The following is a 17,177-nucleotide window of genomic DNA, read 5'->3' as shown; positions in this document are numbered from 1 at the left end:
CGTTCAACTAAACAAAATAATCCTTGAGAATACGATGACGGCTATTCGTTGCTTTTGCGGTTTTTCTTACTCTATCCCGCTCTCTTTTTCTTGTTCTCAAGTGGCTAAGGCTCGGTCTAGACGACTTCGAAGTAGGTAGCCACTTACCTTGGCTCGGGTCATAAGTCTTATTATAAACACGAACCGAACAAGTCGTTCTGGTCAACAATGTGGAAGGTTGTGAATTGTTCACTGTTTTTTTATCAATGAAATTTATCTTTCGCAATGGTAGCCATGATTTTGCATTACAATTGAAAATAAAATGTTAAGGTTTTTTTTTTTTTATTTTTGAATACCAAAATCATATCTTTTTTTTTAATTTTGTATTCCAGATATTTGTCAAATATCTAATGTTGCCATCGCTAGCAATCACTAAACAACGAGCATAAATCATCTCCCATCATCTGCGTCAACAGTCAAATAATCTCTAGTAAAGTGAAAAATCTCGCGCACCCACATCGAAATAACGACAGTATTCTACGTTTATTCGTGTACAAACTTCGCTCCCTGTACGGTACAAAGTCTCCAAAAAAAAATCCGATATCAACAAACCGAACCAACACCGTTCCCATCATCAGTCCAGCGTTTGCGAGTATTTACGTACGGGCGGGTGTGTGTGTCAGTGTGCGTAAAAGCTCCAGTGCCAATGAATTGAATCTACTGACAGCGGAGTAGTAGCGTCGCGCAATCACAGAAGCCTATCATCAGCTGAGAAAGTTTACGTGCTAGCACACGCACACATTCCATGGCAGAACAGCTGGTTGTGTGTGGTAGTACATCATCGCAGTAGCAGGCAGAGCAGCAGCCCCTTAGCAAACTGAAGTCTCCATTCGGATCGTCATTGTAGAATCTAATCCCGAATCGAATAGTTCTTTGTTACTGACATTGGGGTGAAGCAAAAGTGAGAGTTACAATCACGGAAGCATCCGGGTAAGTTTCTAATCATTGCATATTTCGATAGTTTTTTGTTGACCCGTAAACCGTTGGCCAAGCCAACATCGGATGTTTCTTCGATAGGCGATAAATCCGAGGTGAAATTTTCTTCCACTCAGTGCTTTACTAGGTAGGAGTCGGCCATTTTGATTTTTTTCATCGCTACTTTGCCTTCAAATTGCGATAGGATAATTTTTTTGATTTTGTTAGAAATTAAAATTAATGAAGGCCTGTGAACATCATGAATCTGTAGAGATTTCATGTTTTTTTTTGGTTCAACATAAAAGAAGCAACTTGGCCGAGTTATGACCTTAAGAAACAAAGTAGTAGGAAGAGTTTTGTGTTCGTTTTTTTCCCCGAGCGTCTCTGGGTGACTTCTTGACCCTTGCTCGGTGAGCTAATCGATGCTGATCTAGAAACTTCCAAGCAACGGTCCAATATTTCAGCACGATTAAACGCGATTTGACAGGATTTTTTTGCCAAAACTGATTCAGCAGCTTGTTTGATGATGATGATTGGCTCTGTTGCTAGCAGAAATTGTGGGTGGGTTTGAAGGAATTGGGTGGTGGAGAGGAATGCGAACGAATCATCTGTTTATTGGTCGTATACCGATGCAACTCGTATACATACGCGGGTTGCTAGAATGCTTGTGTGAGTTCGTTCGATACGGTTTGTTCGTAGCACAGTTATGTATGAACTCATCTTCGCTTTTGCAAAAGGGTGCCAATTTTTGCTTGATTCGGGATATTTGGCATAGATATTCGGGTTGTAATCATACGATAATTTGATGTTGAAAAGTGATAATTGACTAGGATGCTGTATTGATGGATTGGCCAACATTCTGTGTCTGCTAATTGATCGAATCAAAAGCTCAACTACAAACTTTGTGAAAGAATGAGCGCAATATAGTCTACTCCTGAACAGTTTTTGTTTTAATATTTCGTATTTCGAGTGCTTCATTTTGTTTAGGTGTCTCGCAATAGTTTCAGTTAGGAAACTTTGATATTGAACTGCGGTGTTTCTCAACATAAATAAGCAGACGTAAAGTTAATGTTATTTGCAAAACACCACAACATTTGCCTCGAAGTGCAATGACTACTAACGTCCCGAACGAATAAATAATTTACACGAATAAAAATTCATTGCCGGTGCCGTGATTAAAAATCATGAAATTATTTTGCTCATGAAACTACATCGAGAAGACATTTTGTCTCATGAAATGTCATGAGCAAAATGATTGATGTCATGTAAATGTTCATGAGAGATTAGTTTTTGTTCATAATATCAATCACTTTCCTTATGGAATCATGAAGAATAAGGTATGATTTCATGATTCTTAATTATGACACCGGTAATGGATTTTTATTCGTGTAGTTATGTCGTCTTCCCACAATTGTGATGTTTCTTGAATGTTTGAAACCAAAATTAACGCAGTGATTTTGACAATAGTTGTGTAGTCCTACGTCAACAGCTTGAACAACTTCTCAGGGATGTCCCTTGTATTTTCTTTTCACGTTTCGTCTTCGACTCATCAGTGCATTAACAGTTTTCACTAGACTACGAATGCCACATCGCGGTTTATTTATGAAATACTTTCTCCGGTCATTAGAGCTTTCATTACCATTAGTTGTGAAATGAGTTTCAACACTCATTCGATTTTTATTCAGTATGAAATATTCGATTCAGATTTTCTACCAACTTAATAATTTTTATTTCTCTGCCTCTAACGAAAAACCGTGCATTGTAATTCACGTTATTCTTATTAGCAATAAGCTACATGCATTGCGAAAAGAAGAAATCTAGAAATCAGCATGTCCGGACGGAACAGAGCAAAAGAGAAAAACCCGTTTGCACAGGAAAAAATGAAAATTTCATCAGCCCAATTTACAGGTCATCCGCGTTTCTGCTAGACCACGGTTACAGCAGTATTCGTGAGAGAAACATAAAAGAAACCAAGTCAATGTTTATTCAATTCACAACGATAACAGACCCGCCGCAAGGGTGGTGTAGCAATTAGAGCTGTGCCTCGGTGAATGACACTCCATTTATTGGCTTGGCATGTAAACAAACACAGCTTCTAATGCAACCGCCGATGGATGCGGTCACGAGCTGCTTAAGTGTATGCCGAATGCTACACAAACTGCCACAACACGATAAGAACTGACGCAACGCTTGAAGAGCAGCGCATAAGTTTGGAGAAGACGATTTTTGTTTTCTTGCATAACAAATTTTGAAACTTACGCTTAGCTTCGTTGGCGTCACTAGTTATGCATTAGTGGTAAACACAAAGTCAATCCCTGTTAACAGTGACTAGTTGTGCTAGTATGAGTGTGAACTCTAACTGAGTTATGCTGTGAAATCAATGAGCCGTCATTAGCTCATTTGTAGAATGTTGAAAGATTCTGATTGGGTCAACAAGTCAATGGGTTCAATGAGGATAACATTGTCAGAATTCATTATAACTGAAATTGCATTCTGCTCTAATTCTAGACTTATCACGGCGCGCCTCTCCGACCCAAACCACTGATAATCATTATAATCCTAGAAGCAATTTTGCTCTGGAAAATTTCGTGGATTGACTTGTATGGACAAGTTTGTACATGACTCATTTGGTTTCCGGATTTAGTTTGAGGTGAGCAATCCTCTACCTGCCCCTTTCGAACCTATGTTTATTACTTTACAAGACCCTTGCGTCTGCATTGTTTCTACCACCGTACTTACCTGGAAAGATTAAGCCAAAATTCATTATGAAGTGGCGTCAACTGGCGTTTCCGATTTTCAACCCTCAATCATGTTTTGCATATTGCTTAGCTTAATTATGCAAGGGTGTTTCGAAATGCTGCCTGTGCCAGCAAACGAAGAGAGGGTGAGCGGCATTCACAGTAGGGAACCCTAATGAGCACGGACAGGTGCTGTTTGGCAGCTTGATGCTGTTGAAATATTTAAAAGCGGATGCCATATTCATATAAAATACTGTGAATTCATCTCTAGGTTGTTTTACATACTTGCATAGAAAAACAGCTAGCATTCGCAACGATGTAGGTCTCTCCTTTCTGGTTCGATCGATGCACAGCAAAGTCCACCCCGAGCATCACTCTGCTCACACGTCCTAATCAGGCGTTCCCCCATTTTTCTACGCTAGTCCAATAGTTGTGCCTTTACTTCATCCGAGGGGGCCTTATCAACTGACTGCTCCGGTTTTTTTTTTCCAACGTAAGGAAGCGCAAACAAAGCATCCGACTGGTAATTGTACTCTGCTGATCAGGCTTCCCAAATGTACCGCCGCGCGACATTATTATTGAGGATGTCATGCTACTCTTTCCATGACAGCCTTGTGATAGGTTTCATCACGACAGCCCTTAGACAAATAGTTCTGTACAGCCAACGTTGCCGTCATTCACTTCGTTCGACAGTTCATTCCATCGTAAGACATTTTGTCATGGTCCACGACAGCCGAAGAAGCATGAAGTTCTCGCTGTTGCGACAGTAAGCTTCGGGTATCAGTCACTGCGTTGTTTCTGTCGAGAGCAAAATATTACTCTCCCTTGACCAGGTCTGCGACAGTAACCGGTGCGGTTCAAATTTGTTGCTCTTGGTTTGCTATGAAGATTCGAGGCAAGCATGTGGGTTTTAGTTTTGCCTTTGGTGATTGCTTTGCGCAGCGGTTGATCATTGCGCATAGCAATCACCGTTGGTAGGGCATTGATAACAATATAATTGATAATTAATAATATACGAAACTCCTAATACGAAACGGATTGAAGAACGGACTTTGGTTTTAATGAAAGTTAATTTTTATATTTTGGTCGATCTTCTATGAATTGATAGATCGATTAATTAAAGAGCAATGTTTTTTAATAGCTGAGTCAGTTCGGCGTGCTCCTTTCAGGCAGTTTGCGGTCGGTTTGTGGGCTGTAACATTCATAGTGTATGCGCGTACTGATGTGCGTGGAGCATTATTTTCATCCTCTTTATCTCTTCCTTCAGGATAGTAAAGGCGCAATCGTTCCTTATATAAGAGTGTAAAAGCCAATTGAATCAGATTTTAGATTTATATGTTAACGGTAAATAAATGTTCGTAGCGAAAGATATGTTCAAATCAAAGATTCCGTATTCGATACTCGTTAGCGTTAGCTTTGCAGTCGACTTGTAAGTCTACGGGATTTTTGCATGGCCAGTGCTGCAATACTACGGACACTAAGAATTCTTTCAAGTCAGGAATGAAACATACAAAACCTGGCTCGTTAAGTTCGTTATACGTTGAACCACCAATCGAATAAAAACCTTGAGTGAAAAATTTGGAGTCGGAATTTGCAAGGCAAAAATCATCCAGAAACATCTTATTTTCAGGTACCGTACAACAAAGCTTTGAATGCAAAAACTGAATGAAAAATTCCGGTTCTTCAAAAAAATATGTTTCCAAGCGTGGAATGCAGCATGGTTGCCCGTAACAGATTCGAATGTTTATTTTGTTTTATTTAGAAAAAAAGTTTTAATTCCCCAAGTTATGTAATAATGTCTTTCTTGAGTAATGTGGTCTCAAGCTTTCCATACATATCAAGTTCTCTTCTATATATGAATAGTATGGTGTTTCTATTACCCTGGAATATATTCCAAAAAAAAATCGGATATAGTACGGTTACTTATATGATATAGGGTTGTGCTGATAATCTGCTGAATCATTTTCTTCCTGTTATGCATAGAATTATCTTATTTCCAGAAACAGCATATTAACTATTACATTATTTTGGTCATAGCTACCAGAAGTTCGCGACTTTTACACACGTTGAAACTGTCACTTTACATTGTAAAATTTAAAACTCGGTTAAAGCGTATCTTTCATCAAGTAGAAGCTTGTGTCAGTATATTTTGAAATCTTTAACTTAATGTCGTTGTTTACCACAAAACTTGCTATAAAAGTAACTGAGGCCCAAATTTATATCTACAGTTAAAAGGACAATTTCATGTAAACTTCTAGAAGTATCTCAATCATTTCCTTTATGTGCTTTTACGCTCAATCCAATTTTGGAAATGTAGATGTTGCAATCACGAGCCGCACGCAGAAGAAGATGCGGTGCATTGAAATTTCAAACAGCACATCCAGTTTATATGCGCTCGCTACAATTCTCGTACACATTTTTCGTTTTCTGTTTGAGTCGACTCTCACGCCCTCACGGAAAAGGAAAGTTATTCGTGAATAGCAAAGCGAACTATTGAATTTAATTCGGATCCGACTTCCGCAGTTAAAAGTCTAATAATGTCGAAAATTTTCTAAAATCTAATTGCCTTAGTAGCTTGTGTCTGCATTTAAAAAAATCAAACGTTTGGAACTATAAATATTGTAACTAAATAGTCAAACTTTCTGAGAGCCGAGTTCTTTGCACATATTTAACAGTTTTCTTTCTAAAAAGAAATTATGTTCTGAAAAATGTAGGTGTAAATCCCCGGTGAACAATTAAGTTTGAAACCGGGAATAAATAAAAGATATAATGAAAATAATAATAATAATAATAATAATAATAATAATAATAATAATAATAATAATAATAATAATAATAATAATAATAATAATGATAATAATAATAATAATATTGTAGCAGTCATTTCCGACCCTAAGAAACTCATTGTTTTAGTTATCCTAGGAGAAACAGAATTTAAGAGCTGTATATGACACGAATTTGTCTTTCATTTATTTAAAATTCAAAAATTAAATTTTTAAATTCCCAGTTTTGGTACTGATCATCCCTTAATTTCGAAACAAGAAGTCGAATATGGATGAAACTAAATGGAAGGCTTTTAATTAAATGATTTGCGATGATTAAATGATTTGCGATGAAAATTTCTTCTTAACTTTTCTTCACATAAACAACCATCTGTTGAACTACTTTTTATCTGCGAGCTCCCCCAATCAACTTCATGGTTGCGGACCCTGTATTTGTGTAGATGGTACTAAAAGATCTACCACCTCAACGAAAAAGAGCTCAATTACAAGGTCCGGGGAGTACTTAGAAACTTGCAATGAGAGCAAAGGGAAAGTCAATTTAAGCCGCAATGAAGCTATATTAATAGGCACTGAATTCCATAAAAAAACTTATAAACTTATTTTTCTAGTTTTGTGATATTTATGAAAACAAAAGAGGTTTATTGAAGATCTGTTCTCAAAGGTAGTAACAAATTAAGAACTCAACGTTTTTTATATTCTCATTCCTTCAACTGCTGGCAAAACCTATGTGAATGTTAAATGAACAACTAAATTTAAGCTATTTTAAATAAATTTAAGCTATTAGTTGATTGATTCCTATGTGGAAAAGAACAATTGAGAATACTAAATTTGTAACAAAGTTTGGGGTAAACCAAAAAATTTGATGCTTTTGGGAAAAATAATGGTTTCATTATATTTTTCTTTTTAAAACACTTTTAGCGAAAATCTGAAAGCACATGTTCACATATAAACATAAAAGTTGCCCATTCAATTTTATGGTCGAAAACTATTCAAAGTGCACCAAACATCTTATTTGGGTTCAGAGTATCATATTCTATAGTTTCAACGAAATCGGTGAGGCACGGGTACCAAAGTGTGCCGACTATTGGTGGAGTAACGTTAAATACACTACATAATTAATTAGTTGTGAAAAGTAGCTACGATTCGATCCAAAAATCAAACGTCATTATTCAGAATAAGGGTGCATAAGACATTTTCGGAGTATTGTTAATGAATGGAAGTGTATCTGTTTCTTTAGGAATAAGAAGGAAGCAGTAAGGATCAATACTTTAGAAATTCATATATACATATGAGCCGTTACACAAAACTCAGTGTTTATCTTTTAATATTCGTTAGTTATTAAAATTCATTGCCTTCGCCAACAGTATATATAAATCTAAAACAATTTCTTTATTTCACAATGGTATTGTAATGAAACGTTACTAAAGTTTCCTGCAAAGGTAATCCCAACAACGCAATCGTATGTACTAGTACCATTTCATTGAGGCAGCCGAAATAGTGCGAGCGCACTATGACCCACGGCTCGTCTCCAGAAACAGCCGGTTCATTGCTTCAAGAGACATTGATGAGACAGCCGGCTTGCGACAGCCCTTCGTAACAGTAATGCCCTTAAAATCAAAGGATGTCTTCGATTTTCAAAGGCTGTCTCCGTAACATTTTATGCGAATGAGCGAACAGAAAGAAACAGGATACAAACAGCCCGTTCGGTTTGACTACTCTCCGGATAGAATACTCTCATCAATCTGGCGAGTACAAACTGTCTCAGTGACAGCATTCATTTAGGCATGCGAGCGCTGTTGCCATTACAGTTCGGCGTATGCTTCACACATATTGTAGACTGGGCTTTCGACTTTGCGCTCCGACAGTTCATGCTATCTCGTGGCGGATGTCATTGAAAAGCAGTACTGCTGGGAAGCCTGCTGCTGATACACAACTTGGGTTGCCATCTGCATCGGTTTTACACGACAGTGTCTAGAATATCGTTTCATTCATTGTGACGTAGTCATCTTTCACAAAGCTTTACTGTTACTAATTATGCAACGAAACACAGGGTGGAAAACGATAGGTGATGAGATGAGATTGTGAAAATTAAAGCAATTTTCCTAATAGGAAAACATCGTACTCCCCTGTGCTTTTCTTCTAATCCCGGGAAGTGTTCTATCAATCCTGGAATGTGGCTTAACACATCTCACGGAGCAATCTGGAAAAGCACCAACACTATGGCATTCATCATGGTTCTGTATCGATTTCCATTAACGGTAACACGTCGTCCTACCTCATTTTTGAAGAAATAAGGATTCCACCAGCCCATAGACCGTCAATTCTTGAACGGCGTGTGGATTATCTTTGCTTCAAATTAATTTTGCTTGTTGGCCTATCCATTCAACCAAAAATGCTCCTCATCACTGAAGAGAAGTTTGCTCTATAAAAAGTTTTAATTGAACATTGATTTTGAAAATAAATTTACACGATTTGAAAACGTTGTTCTGGAGGTTTTCTATTGATTATGATATGCCAAACAATACTGAGTTTACACTGTCAAAACCACTTTCAGCCAATAGAGTAATCCCTTTGGAAAAACGAACCTAGAAAAACGCCCGTTACATCTATTTGAGTTGCTGTATTTATAATTGGAAAACAATGTTTTGCATTTAAAAACTATTCAGTCCTTCCGATTGCGAAATTACATTTGATTTTTTGCAACCCTGGCAGATTCCATGGCTCATGAGCTGCTTCCAGGATAGTGTCTAATGTTAAAAACATCAGTAGGTGAAATAATATTACTAATCGAAACGAAATTGACTGAGCTGTGAGTGTTCAAAACCGGAATAATTTTGTGTACACTGAGGTCTCTTTTTACGCGGGATACGTACCGCGTAAAAAAAGTGCAAAAAACTGCGTAACTTCGGAAATTCGTGTAAAAAAACACGCGTAACTTCGGAAGTTCGCGTAAAAAACCGCGCAACTTTGGAAATCCGCGTAGAAAAAAATCGCAAAATAGAAGAAATTTTTTTTTGATCCCAAATGTTTTAGAAATGCATGAAACGTCGAAATCTGGTGTAACCTGAAAAAAAAGTTTTGTAAAAATCGACTTTGGGAATTTGAGACCGCGTAACTTCGGGAATCCGCGTAGAAAAAAAAACGCAAAATGAAAGAAATTTTTTTAATTCCAAATGTCTTAGAAATGCATGAAACGTTAAGATGTGGTGTAACTTGCAAAAAAAATTTTGGTGTGAAATTCGTCTTTCGATCAGGTGTAATCTAAACTTTTTTTTGAAAAAAATCGAAAATTTTCTAAGTGTCAAAGAGTTAACTTAAAAAAATTTCAGGATAACACCAGATATCGAAGTTTCATGCATTTCTAAGACAAAACAAAACCGCTAAACTTCCAAAATCCGCGTAAAAAGAAAACACATAAAAAACCGCGTAAAAAAGACCATAGTGTATTACTTCCCTATATTGCCTAAACTTGCATAGAACTTGTATAGAAAACAAAGTTGTGTTTCATCAAAATTGTCGCTAAGAACAAAATCATCTCACTAAGACAAAACAATGCGCATTTTCCACGCCTTCTTGTAATTAGATCTCCAGTGTTTAATCAACTTCACAATCAAGTACGTTCAGATATTAAATTACAATTTTTATAATTAAATATAACAGAAAATTAAAAAAAAAACAACTTCAATTCCAGAATATTTTTCCTTAAATATAATTGCTATCAAGCGAGTGATGTCTCCAAGATGGCAGCCCTATACCCAACCCGTTTTCCGGTTCAAGCTTTCTATCAGACTCGAAAGTAAACAAAAAATCTTCCGAATCATCCATCCTCTTTTTTTAGTGGTGTGATTTTCCTATCAACGCCGCCCGGATCTATCTTTAGCCCGACGACAACCACGACAAGTACAACGACGACTGACATCACAGCGCGTCCGTCAACAGCGTTTCGTTTCGTTTGGTGACGCGGAAATAAACGGGGCAACGAGGGTCAATTTTCAATGACAAGATGTCGGTTTAAATTTCTCATCATAACAACAAACAAACACACACACAACCTGAACCGAGGCTTTCGCCGGAATCGGCTCTGTTGAATAACGCATCGCGGTTCGATTGTCTGTTTATACGACGATCTCCAAAACAACCCACATTCCACTCGTTCACTCATCACACCTACACCCGATCATCATTTATTAAATTGTGTACCAATTTTCCAGATCGTAAGCACCTAAGAAGTAAGTTTTCGGCCATATCTCTTGCTCGTTTTGGGTTTGGAGTACGAACGAAAAGAGTAAACATAAACACCCGCCGTTGTACGACCGATAAATCATCATCTAGCGCCCGAGGGTAGACAGACATATTAGTTCTAGCCTGTGTGTGTTCCCGTTCCAGTGTTCCGTTTCCGCTTCGTGGCCTTTGGTTTCGGTTGGACGGTAGTTTCCTATTAGCAAGTGACGATCAAACTCGAAAATTCAAAAAGTTGATCGACATTCTCGATTCTCGAAGCCAAGAACCTCGAATGAAACGGAATTTGTTTTGCTGGGTACGGTGCTATACAAATTGAACAAGGCTAACCGTAAAGTTCGTATCAAGGTTGCTGTCCGTGTCGTCGGTAGCAGTTAACCGATTTGTACGAAAGTAGACACTAGAGTTGAGGGTTGCGTTGCGCACTCACACACCAGCACACGGTGAAGCAGCAACAATCTGGGAGGTCACGTGCCGTACCGTGCGCGTGTCCGGATTACAGAAAAAAGGGTATTAAAGTTTGAAGGGTTGAGTTTCTTCATAACTGATTTGTACCTGAGAGAGGGTTCCGAGTGTGACAGAAAATTTCTCATCGAATTAATTCCACGTCGAAAAACAATAGCAAAAAAGGCCGCTTCCTTGAAACGCATTCGTATTTTCGATATCCGCTGGACCATTAGTAAAGTAGGTTCATTGATACCGAACATTTGGTTGCGCTTTGAGTTGTGAAGTTCAGTACCTAACTCGCTAGTGTGTGTGTGTTTCGAGTCCCTACTGGACAATCATTTGCACCACTGGTCGAGGTTGTAGCTTGAGACCAGTTTAACTGATTTCCTACATCTTTCCACGCAATCCGTTGCGCCAACAAAAAAAAACAATAGGTACTAGGCCAGCCCTCAGTATGTCTGTCCCTGTACGCTGCTATTCTGTCGATACTATGAACAACAACATCGGTCAGCAACAGCACGTCGACATCATCAACGGTGGGAGCGCCCGAATGGATGACGACGAGTCGATGATGCTGAGCAAAGTTCAGGTATCCGAGGAGATGCAACAAGATCAGCGGATGTTGTTAGAGGGCCGGCTTGGGACACCGGATGCTGCTGATGCAGTTCTTATGGCACCGCCGGACGACTATCACCTGATGCCGTCCGGTGCTTCCACCAGCAATGATGGTCACCTCACCGGAGGTGACGCCACCACGGACTTGGCCGGTGCCAGGTCGCTATCCCTACAGCAGAAACAATCACTATCATCATCATCATCACCGCAGCATCAGCAGCAACCGCCTCCTCATCCAGCCCAGTCCGGACTGTCGTTCGAGCAGATGATGGCCAAGCTGAGCGAACTGCTTGCCTTGGAACCGAAGTACCAGCCGAATCTCTACCTGCCCCAGCAGTCATGCGTAAGTACCTTAAACGTTTTTTTCTCTCTTCTATACCCCATATCCTACCCTCCTTTTCCCTTGCGGTAAAGTCATAGTTTTAAACAGCAAATCTCAATACGAATATTTACCTAATTCATTTTGTGCGATATCGAGCTCACGGCAATTTATCATTTGAACTTACGAGTTTCATAATGTTGACAGGCAAGCCATTATTTGTATTTTCTGTTACTTGTACCATCGAGGGCACAGCGTACATACGATGACAAATAGCATGGCACCATTGAAACCGAAACCGGTTGCGGTGCCCTTCCACGCAAAACGACTGCTCCGTTTTGTTGTCGGGATCTTGTCCCTAAGTTTAACGTAACGTGTGTTCTGTGTGAGCTGCCGAGTCTATGATTGCTTAATTTACTGAACTTTTTCTATAGGATACAACGACCGTTTGAAGAAAATTGATGATTAATTTGCAAACCACGTAACGCTAAACAATCGGATTCTATCAACATTATGACAGAAAGTGAGCATTGTTTATTCTACGGACAATTTCTGATGTTTACCAATTTTGACGTGAATATGTATTACTTTAGTATAGAATACCTTGTAAAATAGGCATGTGAAAGAATGGGTTAAACTTGATCATTAGCGTGCTATAATGAAGGTGCCAACAAAAATCATGCTCCAAACGTTGAGTACTTTTTGTATTAATTTCAAATAGCATGAGAACACTCATGACGGCGTGATTGGTTTTCTCTAACTAGAAGCTTTGAACAAAATTTAACACTTTTGGTCATTTTTAGGGCTAATAAATCGATTCTAAACTGTTCTCTAGCGTGCCAATAATAAATAGTCATCTCTAATTTCGTAAAGTAGTAGTGCTCAATAGGGATACCGATACCGAGTCGATACTTTGGTGCTATATATATTATTTAGCGTTATTGCCCATCGCATGAGTATGGAATGGGTAGCTTTGCATTTCATAAAATTGTTTTCAAGAACTATACATAACGTCGTCAGTTAGATTTTTGAGTTTTTTTTCAAACAAGAATTCTTTTGACATGTCTTTGCTTTTCTCTATCTAGGACAATATTCTGGAGTAATTCTATTGGAGTCAACAATAAAAGTCTCCATATAAAAATACTGTTTGTAGTATTTTTGCTGACGTTAGCTCCGCCTTTATTGATGAAAGTTTGTAGTGATATTAATATTTAAATCGTTCTTATACAGCCTTTTATGATAGTTGTTTCTAAATCATCTTACACAGCCTTTTATTATAGTTGTTTTCTAAATATCATATTGATGGTTAAAAATAATGTTTAAACTTCAATCCGCGGGAAAATCTGTTTGATAAAACTCCTACATTCAAGTCGGTGTGAATGATGCGACCTAGTTTCACTTTAGGGTCATAACCAAAAAATGGAAATAAATAAATTATTCAAGTTCAAACATTTATAATTTGGAGTTAAGCAATCGTTGAAAATAAATAGAAGATTATGTAGGCTTTGTGAGGCACAGTCCATGACTCGGCTATTCGAACTCGTTTCAACATAATTAAGCATTTATTTTTTCCACAAACATCACCTGACCGACGGCGAAAGACCACCACCCCAAAGTGCGATAAGAAGCCACTGTTTTTTTTTTCTCGCTGCGTTCAAATTAATTTCGCAAATGTTTTCCAAAATCGATCGTTTGCGCCGTTGTGTTTATCTGTTTATAGCTGGTCTTCAATCAGTGGCGATGAGTTTGCCGTATTACGCCTGATACGCCGCCAATCACCGAACTCAACTCACTTAACCGGTGACGGTGATGATGACTTGATGAATATTCGCTCCGGCTTTTTTTTATTTCATTGCTCTCTGTAGCCTGTCACGTAATTAGTTTCATTCTATCATAGGTGAATTTACATTCAATCAAGGCACTTAGCAAACCGACTGGCAGCTGTTCTGGGACGTTCTATATTTTCGCATTTTTTTGTGCGATTCCCGGGCTAACCAGCAGAGGGGTTGTTTTTTCGAATTATCCCCTTCTATGGTTGGTGTCTAGCTAAACCGCGGAGAACCAGTTTTTTTTCTCTTCAGTCATGTCGCGAGTCAACGCAGGCGAGTGTGTTGTTTAAGGGAAAATGATCTGTAACGAGAGCAGATTTAATGGAGACGGGAATTAATTATCGAAAACTGGTTAAAACGATACGTTACAAGCCAATGATTGCTGCAACGGATTATCTTCATTTTATACTATTTTATCGAGGGACGCTTCACGAGTGGCGCACGAATCTGCGTCCTTTCCTCGATGTTTATCGAGAAACGTTTTTGAACGTGAATAACGTCTTCTCATTTATGGGGCGTTTTTTCAAGACTTACCCAGGACAAGACTTGATCAAGCTTGGTTGCGAATATCTCGTGTTGTAATGAACGTAACAATATAATTGTTGCTCCATGAAAATATTCTCAGCAACTCGTGATGTGTGGAGTAGGATGAGATAACCATAAATAGCGGGTGATTTTGTTATCATGATTTAAATTGTCTCTGATATCGTATTTCTATTTAATTTTTTGGTTCTCGTCGTCTTTTACTGGGTTTCTTTGGTAGTATATGTGAGGGCTTTCAAACCCATTCTGCTAAGTTGAAAAATTGTCCTTTCCAAGACTACCAATTTTTCATTCAAGAACTTATACTAAAAGTTCTAGACTTCAACAATTTATAACTCCAACAGATGAAGTTTCTAACAACCGAAGATTTCTACTGTCCAAAACTCTAAGACCAATAGTTTAGGACAGTCGAAGACAAAACATCAAGAATCATAGACTTCAAAAGTCTAAAAAAATATACAAATATCATAAAGCTTGAAAAGTCTTACACTTAAGGTAGCGCTTCGCCGTGGTCAAGTCGAAGCGAGACAACTCACTGCTTCCTCTTGCTTTGTCGCCGAAATTTTACTCTAAATTGCAAATTTCTCCAATACTAACCCGATTCACGAAAAATCAAAAACATACGATTGTAGGTAAATGATTTTACTATGCATTTGGCGAAAAATATTAGTTAGAAAGCTTTTCTTTCGCGAGATTTCGTGCGAGTTTTGTTAAACCTTTTGTTTTCTTTTTTCCATTTCTCGCTATAAACAACTCGCATATGTAGGGATGTGCTACGTTTTCAACAAAGCTTGAAAGCTAGTAGCGATGAAAATCATTACTGATTTCTGGTTCTACTGAAACATGAATAGAAATTATTTTACAAAGTGGTAACACTTACTTACATTTTCTATTCATCTTTATTCAACGTTTACACAGAGAGAACGGACAACGAAAACAAAAGAAATGTTGTTAGCGTCTACCGCATGTGGCATTTTTCACACCCCAATGCATGCGTTGACATTGTGTGCGTGCGAAAGAATAAGGAAAAACTCGTTTATTTTTAAAACTCGCACGAAATCTTTCGATAAAAACGTTTATCAGGCACAGTTTATATACGAATCGATAGAAAAATTAATTATCTAGAATCGTATGTTCTTGGAATTTCCGTTTTCTTTACCGTTTTCTCACAATTTTGGGTAAAGTGCGTGAAACCCCGGGATAGGCAGCGAACTCCCGTGACCACGGCGAAGCGCTACCTTAAGTTCAAAACTTTAACAGTCCGAACCTCCAACAGCCGATAATTCCATCAGCCAGATATTTCAAGATTCCTATAGCTTAAGACTCTAAACTTCCAAATAGCTCAAGACTTCGACACTCCAAAACACCATTTATCAAAATTCAACCGCTTCAGATTCCAACAGTTCAAAACTTCAATTGCCTAACACTCCAAATAGCCTAGGACTACTAAAGTCCTAGACTTCAACAGTCCAAGTTTTCGACAATTCAAGGTTTAAAAACTCAAGACTCAAAACTTATAAAATCATAGACTTCAACAATTCAAAGCTCTAACAATTCAAGACTACGAATATCTTAAGACTTAAAGAGCCTTAGGCTTCAGTGCGAGGTTTCAACAACGCAAGATTCCAACAGTCAGAGATTTCCTCAGATTCTAAAATTCCTATAGCTTAGAACTTCATCAGTCCAAGACTCTAAATAGCACACGACTTCGACAGTTCAAAACTTTAACATTCCAAATCACCGGACAGTAGAAACTTTCAACAGCCCCAGATGTCAACAGGTCAAGACGCTAATAGTCCAAAACTCCGAATAGCTTAGGTCTACAAAAGTCCTAGACCTAGAGACTAAAATTACTACAGCCAAAAACTCTAAGATTCCAATAACTTAGAACTTCAACATTCCAATACAATATTTCTTCCAATTATTCTCTTTTGTAAACATTTTCAAAGGTCGTGAGGGCATGCAAGTTCCATCAGATTCCTCGAAGTGCAACCATTGCGAAATTGCGCAGTTATTTTTGTAAACATTTTCAAAGAATTCGGTTGCTTCCAATTCTATTGAAAACAACAGAGAACTATCATTATTCAATGAATAGCTACAGTTCATTTGTTCTTCGATAAGAACTTTTGGACCGTTCGCGAACGGATAATTCCAACAGCCAGAGACTACAACTGTCCAAAACTGCAAGAAGTCAGCAGCTTGAAACTTCAACGATGCAAGACCTCAACAGTGCAATTCTTTGATTTCAGTATAAATGACTTGCCAAACTATAACCGAGAACCATTGGAAGGAGATATAGCTCTAAAAATACCACCCGAAGGATGCGTTACATGAAGGCTATCGTTTTTATTTTGTCAGCAAGCAGCCAAACTGTGTATTGGATCAAAACCAGATGGCTATATGGGTGAAAAACGATAACGGAAGCTATATAGAGCTAGTTGTCACGAAGTACCGAGGATGCAATCTGTTGGAAAAGATGTATGTAGTTTTCCAGACGTAACTCGACTCGAGGAAATGATCGCAATAGTTCATTTATTGCTAAGAAGATAACTAAAAAAATCTGATTTTGCAAGCAATTTGCAGTTGCGCACAAAAAAACTCAAGTTTTCATTAACAGAGTTAATAAAGTGTCTGAAAAAAGGCATTCTCTTATTCACAATCGAGAAATATTGAACTACTGTTAGGCAGAAGAAGAGAAAAAAATCGGAAA

At 38.1% G+C, this 17,177-nt stretch overlaps 1 protein-coding gene across 1 annotated transcript in view; it reads left to right on the top strand.

Moving 5' to 3' along the window:
* The window catches only part of LOC131431465 (cyclin G), a 37,345-nt gene that overhangs the window by 1,284 nt on the left and 18,884 nt on the right, over positions 1–17,177 (top strand). The window contains exons 2-3 of the mRNA XM_058597195.1: positions 372–969; positions 11,596–12,119. Coding sequence (XP_058453178.1) covers positions 11,616–12,119 — 504 coding nt within the window. The 5' untranslated portion in view covers positions 372–969; positions 11,596–11,615. The remainder of the gene's footprint in view (positions 1–371; positions 970–11,595; positions 12,120–17,177) is intronic.

The sequence above is a fragment of the Malaya genurostris genome, chromosome 1 (genome assembly GCF_030247185.1).
Source record: "Malaya genurostris strain Urasoe2022 chromosome 1, Malgen_1.1, whole genome shotgun sequence".
NCBI classification, from domain to species: domain Eukaryota; kingdom Metazoa; phylum Arthropoda; class Insecta; order Diptera; family Culicidae; genus Malaya; species Malaya genurostris.
This window is presented reverse-complemented; position numbering and strand designations above follow the sequence as displayed.